This window comes from Austrofundulus limnaeus, unplaced genomic scaffold (assembly GCF_001266775.1).
Source record: "Austrofundulus limnaeus strain Quisiro unplaced genomic scaffold, Austrofundulus_limnaeus-1.0 Scaffold1153, whole genome shotgun sequence".
Classification (NCBI taxonomy): domain Eukaryota; kingdom Metazoa; phylum Chordata; class Actinopteri; order Cyprinodontiformes; family Rivulidae; genus Austrofundulus; species Austrofundulus limnaeus.
This window is the reverse complement of record NW_013953555.1, coordinates 58,119-66,841: the sequence shown is the minus strand read 5'-3', so window position 1 is coordinate 66,841 and position 8,723 is coordinate 58,119. Positions and strand designations below refer to the sequence as shown.

The following is an 8,723-nucleotide window of genomic DNA, read 5'->3' as shown; positions in this document are numbered from 1 at the left end:
CAATAAAAGTCTATAAGTCACAATATGCAGATAAATTAGTGCTTCAGCTCAGTGTTTTGGTACAGCACGGACCTGGATGTTGTTTCCTCAGAGAATAATGGAGACCCATTTTGGTTCAGGGTGTTATCGTATATTGTTTGATTGATACAGTAAATCCTGTTGGTAATTGTTCCATACGCTTCGCTCACTGTCACCTGAGAATGGGAGGGGCCAGCGCCGTCCAATGTTAATGACGCATACCTTACACGACAAACAGAGCTTCAGCATGGCAGGTGTGTTGCAGGCAGCTCCACCGNAAAATTTGTTTTTGTAATGACTTGGGCAGCAATTTTACTTTAAGGATTCCAGTTCATCATCTTCACTGACATGCTTTTATGCATTTAAAAATATTTTTCTGGTATCTTATTGTAAAATCAGCAGCAGACTTGTTGGATTTCTTCTTTTACAATGTAAGATATAATTACAGTTTAATTACAGTAATTACTGTATGCCTTTGTAAGACTACAAGTGCAAAATACAGTTAACAATACTCTATGCTTGATTGTTATTTCAACCTTAACCTTATCTGTACTTTTAAAACAGTATTGTTTGAATATTTTATTAAAATACATTATTATAGAATATAATCTAGCATAGTTAGAATACCTTTGATCAAACTGCCAGTTAAGTAATACATGCAACTAGACTTGGAAATGAGGCCAAGAGACTTGAGACTTGACTTGTATTTTTGGTCAAAGACTTGGACTTGACTTGGACTTGCAAAAAAAAGACTTGCGCACATCTCTGAATCATAGTTTACCCAAACTACCCTTAAAACTAAGAAGCTCCCTGCAGAGACCCACTTCTCGCAGGACTCAGTACCGGCAGTCTGCCTAACGTACCAACAGCTGGCTTTGTAATAACCTAATGATCTGAGACACAAATCATTAAGATTACAAGAAATAAAATCATTAAATATTTCACTTTATATGTAACAAATCTATGTGATATGACTTTCACTTTCTGAAATGACTGACAGAAACAATTGAACCTTTTCACTATACTCTAATCTTTTGAGCTGCACCTGAAACAACAAATTAGCCAAGTTAATCGATTAAAAATGAGTATAATGTGAAGTGAAGAGAGTAAAAAAGGCCTCAGACAAAGACATAAATGTATGCACAGGAGGAAAACTCTGGGGAGTTCAGGCCACCTATAATTAATCCTCAGATACTCAGGTGTAAAACCTGCAGCAGGTTGGGAGATTAAAGCTTTTGCAGGTAATGAGGGTGCCACACGTTTGGAACAAAGCATATTGCTCGTTTCTAGCTGACTGCAAAGAGTCGAGCGCTTCTTTGTCTTGCTGATTATCTGTTTGAGGTGAAATACAAACTATCTGTCACTGAAACCTTCTACTCTTCAGAACAAAGGAATGTTTTAGCCGAGACAAGCTATCCGTTCTTTGGGCTGCTGCCACTGCACACACATATAAAGACAGGAGGCTGACTCAGTGGCATTTAGTCAGTGCTCTTTCTGTGCTGTCATGGTTAGGCTAGAGAAGAACAAGACCTTGAAACGAAACGTAAAATGAATGCCGTCCTGTAGCTTGTAATGGTTTGAAACGGTCCAAACAAACATGGAGCCAAACCACGACGTCCATTTCAATGTTTTTGGTGCATCAGCTTCAACCCTGTGTTCAATCCTACTGCTGTCAAACCAGCAGATACTAATTAGGCCTGAAGTGGCTGAACATCTTTATGTAAATTTCATGCAAAATTTGAAGTCCAAAAGTGCAGAGACGCTGCTGCACACTGATGGGTATTTCAAATGCACCCGGAGTCAGTGTAGCGTGTGCACTCGCAGCTGCTCTGAGCACAGACGGCTGGACGCATTCACTGTTCTGCACACACATGGCCGCTTTGTGTCTTTGTTTCTGCGTCCTCGTGTCTGTCTGTCACACACAGGCATGCGTTCGCAGGTGGAGGAGAAACAGCCCTGTTGCAGCACTCCACTCTATTTTAAGTTTAGGCTTTTTCTTTTTTTTTACCTTAGCACGTGTTTTTTTTCCTGCTCTTATTTTCACCTGCCTCTGACTTTGCTTTAACAAGCTGACACCTCCGTCACCTTGTTCAACGACATTTCTGCTTTTCGCCACACAAGGAAGCACAAATTTAGACATTTTCTTTCGCCTTTTTCTACACCTACTTTCATGCGACCTTGTTCTTATTCAGCTCTAAAACTCAATCTCTTTCACTCATTTAAAAGCACATCCTCAGCAACCTAGATCTGAGGCTCAATTTATTTGTCTTTATTATATTATTTTACCAGAAAAATCCCACTGAGGTACAGATATCATTTGCAAGGGAGGTTTGGACCTGAAGGTAACCTATTGTACAAGTTTTCAAGGCTGTGGGGGAAATTGGAGCATCTGGAGAAAACCCACACAGMACAAAAAGAACATGCAAGCTGCACACAGAAAAGCTCCAGGTCCAAACTGGGGATTGAACTGAGCACCTTTATTCTGTGAGGCAGCAGTGCTAACCACTGAGCCATCATGCTGCCRTTTTATGCCACCTTAAAGGATTTTGTCCTTTTGCCTGATCTAAACCTATCTCTGTCCCATCATCCTCACTGAGTGGCCCTCTTGTGCTGAGGAAACAAGTGTTTCAAAAGTGATTACCTCCTCTGCGCTCAACCCCTGCATTGTGGCAGTGATATCGGGGAGCCCCGAGATGCGCAGGCTTTCCTCACTCATTAAAAAGAGCTGACGGTGCAGCTCCAAAGCCCCCGGTCCTCCTCCGCAGTGCCCATGCTTGGATCGAAACCAGAATGAAGCAGTGCAGCGCATCAGTCTCTCAGAGGCCCTGAGAAGCAGCTGCACCACTCCCCGGACTCAACTTTCTGTAACTGCAGCAGAGCTCTAATAACGCTCGATGGGAGGTCAGGGAAGAGGTTTTTAAAGAATTCTTGTAGAAGATACAGTTCAGCAGGWTTCAGATCATAATTAGGTTTCATGCTATGACCCTGGAGAGAACAGATTTTCTCCCTTTGTTTTATTAGTCGAGAGCTTTTTAAACAGATGTTCATACAAAAAGCTCTGAATTTGTTAAACCACTTTGTACGGTGGCCTGGAGGTGCAAAACGGAAAATAACCACATTATAAAACATTAAAAAGGGAACAATGAAAGATGTATGGTAGCGTAGTGCCGTCACAAGACATAAACTCGTTATAACAAGAAAGCTAAAAACAAGATAACCATCAATTGTAACGTTACGGTTTTAAATAGTGTTTTTGAATCAAAAATGTCTGAATGCAGATACAGACATGCTATGACGAACAAACCTGCTGAAGATGGTATTTAAAATTTAAATTCAAAATGTGTTAATTTAAAGCAATATGGATGGTATCTTTGGTCCGGTAAGCATAAGCAGCGTTAGCGTTAGCTCAGGGGTGTCAAACTCCAGTCCTCGAGGGCCGCTATCCTGCATGTTTTAGAGGTTTTCCAGCTCCTACACACCTGATTCAGTGATTGAATTAACTCTTCAAATTGGGCAGAAGCCTGTTAATYACCCAGCGATCAAAATCAGGTGTGTTGGAGCAAGAAAACCTCTAAAACATGCAGGATAGCGGCCCTCGAGGACAGGAGTTTGACACCCCTGCGTTAGCTATTGTCTCAGGATGATGGCGTCCTAACAAGAACCAAGCACCAACAGCAAAGGACGAGTTCCTTTCTGAAAGACTTTAACATTTAGCCACAACATTTAAGATTAGATTTACACGTTTAAATTTAAGATTCAATATGTACATATAATTTTTAGCATTTAGTAAACATTGGCAAAATGTATACACATAAAATGTAAGTGCACAACGTTTAACTAGGATTTTAGACTCCGAGTTTGAGCTAAATATTGAAAATGTGTTTTTGATTGACACTTGGCACCCCTTACAAAAGTGGTTATTTAAGAAGAATAAAAAAATTACAAACATAAAATCCAGAATCAGAACATCAGTATTTAAGCAGCAGATTGTACTCCTGTATTCTTCATCACTGAAATTGGGTGATAATGCATATAAACACATTCATCTTCTCAAGCACATACAAACTCAGCCTATAGATTCTTTCCAGTGATGTGAAATTATTTAGAGTGTAAAATGACTCWGTTTTTTTTCTTTAGGTCAGGAAAAAAAACAATAAAAATATGTTAAAACAGCACTTGCTGTTCTGTTTAAAGTGAACCAGCACTTGCAAACAGGCTAAATGATCCAAGTCACACCCACAGATTTCTGGCACATCTGTACATTTGCTCCTCATTAACTGATGTCTTCCTCCCTGTCCTACCCACTTCCCCTTGTTTCTTCTCTGTTTGTCTCTCTGCAGGATCCTGCTGACAGTGGTGGTGATCTTYCGCATTCTAATAGTTGGGATAGTGGGCGAGAAGGTGTACGAAGACGAGCAGATCATGTTCATCTGTAACACCATGCAGCCCGGCTGCAACCAGGCCTGTTACGACAAGGCCTTCCCGATCTCGCACATCCGCTACTGGGTTTTCCAGATCATCCTGGTTTGCACACCCAGCCTGTGCTTCATCACGTACTCTGTCCACCAGTCGGCTAAAGCACGAGACCGAAGCTATTCTCTGCTGCACTCTCACATGGATCACCACGGCCACGGACACCACGGCCGCCATCACGACCACCATGCCCGCAAGCTTCACTCCCGCAACGTCAACGGCATCCTGGTGCATCCCGAAAGCAGTAAGGAGGATCACGACATGGAGGTCAAGGAGATCCCCAACGGACCTCGGGGTGTCACTTCGACACACAAAAGTTCGAAAGTGAAACGGCAAGAAGGCATTTCCCGTTTCTACGTCATCCAGGTGGTGTTCCGCAACGCGCTGGAGATCGGCTTCTTGGCCGGCCAGTACTTCCTGTACGGCTTCAACGTGCCAGGGATGTTCGAGTGCGACCGCTACCCCTGCGTGAAGGAGGTGGAGTGTTACGTGTCCCGTCCGACAGAAAAAACTGTCTTCCTGGTCTTCATGTTTGCCGTGAGCGGCATTTGTGTGCTGCTCAACCTGGCCGAGCTCAACCACCTGGGATGGAGGAAGATAAAGACGGCCATGCGAGGCGTGCAGGCTCGGAGGAAGTCCATCTGTGAAGTGCGTAAGAAGGATGTCTCGCACCTGTCCCAGGCCCCGAACCTGGGCAGGACCCAGTCCAGTGAGTCAGCATATGTCTGACAGAGGCTTCTCCGCCTGGGAGCTCGAGGACCTTTGAACTTTTGGACCAGAGCGTTTCCCCGGCCTGCTCACTAGTGCACAGAACTGGCCACTGTATTCTTACCCAGGAGCACAGACTCACGAGTATTTCACAAGTAGAGTTTTCAACACTTGAAGAGAAAAGAGTTACCTTCATAATGAAGCGACAACTGTTGATGTTACAGCTTAAACTTATTATAGTGACATTTCAGCTCTGCCTAGGCAACACTAGGTGCCTTCAGAGAACCGAATAGATAAAACTGAGCAAATATAAATAATATGAATAGTTTGAGACAGAATATCCTGAAGTTCCTCATTATTTGCCTTTGCTGTAGGTCAGGAAAAAGATAGAGCTTAAAGCGTGTGCATGCATACGCATGTGTGTTGAAAAAAGAGTTTATATCTGACGTAAGTCAGAAAACAGAACGATAAGTTAAAGTATTTAAAGAAAGATGTTATTTCTCATTGTTTGAGAAAAGTCTCTGTGGATTAAGAAGCACCTTTTTTTAAAAAAAAAAAGAAGCAAATGCAAAAATTACAACCATGGAAAAGGATTGGCATTAACTGGAACACGTGTTTTGTTGTAGTTGCAGGAATTTTCTTAAAAAGTCGTCAGTATTCCCTGTGCACTTTGTTGCATTAGATGCCAGCTTGGAGACGACGATGTGTAAAAGTTTATCTCCAGCTCGGTATTGGTGCTCCGCCTCGGCTCCCGGTGCCTATGAGGCATGCTGCTTACCTTCAAAAGTCAGAGAAAAGTTGAGAACTCTGTCTCTACTACAGCGTGTAAAATGTGGCTGCTGTCAACACTTTAAGAACAGGATTACCCACAGGCCTTTTTGGGTTAAACAGGAAGAGTAATGTAGTCACTAACATTTTAACGTGTAACATCATTTTCCTTTTTTTCCACAAGCACATTTGGTGCCATATTTCAAAGTTACTGTACATAGATGACACTCAGCCTTCCCCCCTCACAGCTTTATGTGAACAGAGATTTGAACAGTTCTTAAGAGTAATCATAGATTGCCAGCTTTAACAATATGTATCGATAACGTGCTCTTTGTTATGCCTTCACTCCCTGTAATGCAAAGCGTTTTACCCTCTTTGGACTTTGAACTAGGCATGTTGCAGATGCATCGATAGAACGGATAGAGTATGACATGTAACTTGAAAAAAAAGACAGTTTTATTTATTTGCATCCTGTTCCTGTAAAATGTATTACTCAGCATGCATGAAGATGAAAATATAGAGACTCGGACAATATGGGAAAACTTCAAGTGAAAATCGGAGAGGCGCCTCAACTGCAGCAATAAAAGACTATAATAAAAATATTATGTGAAGAGAACTATGTGAATAAATGATTATGCAGTGATTTTTGGCTGTGATGTGTTTTACAATAAGAACATAATTACACTTCGTTGTTGCCTTTTTTAACATTGGCAGGAAAGGTCAGAGCTGGAAAACGCTGCGACTAAAATAGTAAATTACACAAAAACATAATTTTGATGCAATTAAAGCAAATCTTTATTAAAAAACACAATGTTAAAAATGATTCTAATACACTCACGTTAAGCTTCTTTTATTAAAAAATATTCAATTTATTACTCCTGTCAGCTTTAGAAAAGAAAAATAATTCAAAATGTACAGCTCAAACTGATTGCTGTGTTATGACGTTTGGTAGTCGTACGATGTAAATAAAACCTGCCAAAACCTCCAACTCATTTCCACTCGCACAATAATGGGATTTTGGTGAAATAAGTGGGAAAATTCAGTCGTTTTTGGAGCTGCACAGCTCAGACAGAGTAGAAACATCATTCAAAGTTTAACGACTCGTGGAAAGTTGAACTTTGTGGAAGAGAACTGGCATTTTGATGTCTTTTACTGTTTTTACACCAAGTTAGGTTTTATAAATTTGGGGAAGATTAAATGTTTGGTTTAGAAAAGTGATTCTCGAGGCTCGCTATCCTGTTTGTTCTACTTATTTCTCTGCTCCAACACACCTGAATCTGTGACTGAATTACCTCTTCATTTTCTGCAGAATCCTGTTGATTTTCTAAATGATAAATGACTCACATAAGTCTGTCACAAAAGGTTAAAATGTTTCATCAGATTTATAGGATGTTATTTTGATTAAAGACATTTTTGAATAAAAATAGGTTATAAATTAATACAGTTTGACTTCTTAATGTTGTGAAGCAGATATATCGATGAAGAAAGGGTCCAGTTATAGAATAAAAATAGTTCTTTCCTTTGCGGTGCACAGGACGGAGTGATATTATTGTTTCATGGATTGTTACTGCATCCTCTCATGCTGCTGCCTGTAAACCCACCAGTGCCGAGCACAATGCATCGCTTTCATTTGCACAGACTCCAAACCTGCTTTAACATTTATTATTAAACACAGAGAAACGATATGCCTCTTAGAGATACACCAACACACTCTCTTGGTTTCTCTTGATGAATTATACATATTTAACCTGTTCCTTTTCATCATAAAAGACTCCCGAGTAAAGTGAATTTCCAGAAAAGCATCAGAGCCTCCCATTGTGGTTTTGCTCATTAGTTGCTCTTTTTGTGTGTAAATATCATTTTCCCTTTAGGAGGTGCTCTGACACCCACCTGTTTCTCAGACTGACTCATCCAGCAGACAGGTGAGTTATTAGTTGGGACCTGATAATTTCAGTAATGAGGAAGGTTACTGAGGGAGAACAGAGCGAGGTGCATGGGGGCGGTGAAMCTTTTAGCATTATTAAACCTTCAGTCAGTGCCGACGGTGGCGTACGGCCCACGGCGCTGAAAGCAAAGCGGGACCAGACRAAGGGGGACAAAAGGTGACGAGGAGGAGTGTTAATAAAAAGGATTGTCTGAAAGGATGTAAAGTAATGAACGTCACGGTTATTTATTGACTCGGAGGCCATGCCGTGCCGTTATCGACATGTGGAGGAGCCATGATTGACTCTGTGTTCTACAAGACTGTGTCAGGAACCCAACCATTCAAACACACACAGGGCGCAAAAAGGCCTAAAGAAAAAAAGAGGATGTGACCAGGCCGGTTGCTGTGGCGACAGGAGGGCAGTAATGATGTTAAGCTGCACCAGAGACTGCACCAGCGAGGAGCAGGAGCAGCACTGCACTACATCTCCTGCTGCTCYGCAGCGACAGGAAACACTCGGGTGCAGCAGACTAATTCATGGTGAAAGTTGGCCACACGCTGCGCTCTGCTTCCTGCTGCAGCACTGCAGCTGCATCACAAGAGGCGGCTGAATCAAACTAAGTATAATTAACAGCTAAAGATAGACTCGCTCATGAACATTACATTCATCGTTTATGTGGTAATAAAAATTTGTCATATAAAAACAGATGATCGAGCAGAAAATGTAACACATTTAGAGCTTTAACACCAAAATGGAAATAGTTCCAGCACTATTTAACCCTCTATGGTATGCTTTATAACATCAAATAAGAAAAATTATACTGTATATATA

At 41.4% G+C, this 8,723-nt stretch overlaps 1 protein-coding gene across 2 annotated transcripts in view; it reads left to right on the top strand.

The window, feature by feature from the left end:
• Positions 1-6,611, top strand: part of LOC106534368 (gap junction delta-2 protein) — a 20,223-nt gene extending 13,612 nt beyond the window's left edge. For both annotated transcript variants that reach the window (XM_014030987.1, XM_014030988.1), the window contains one exon: positions 4,359-6,611. In XM_014030987.1, the coding sequence (XP_013886441.1) occupies positions 4,359-5,220 (862 nt within the window). In that variant the 3' untranslated portion in view covers positions 5,221-6,611. The remainder of the gene's footprint in view (positions 1-4,358) is intronic.
• The last annotated feature ends 2,112 nt before the right edge of the window (positions 6,612-8,723 follow it).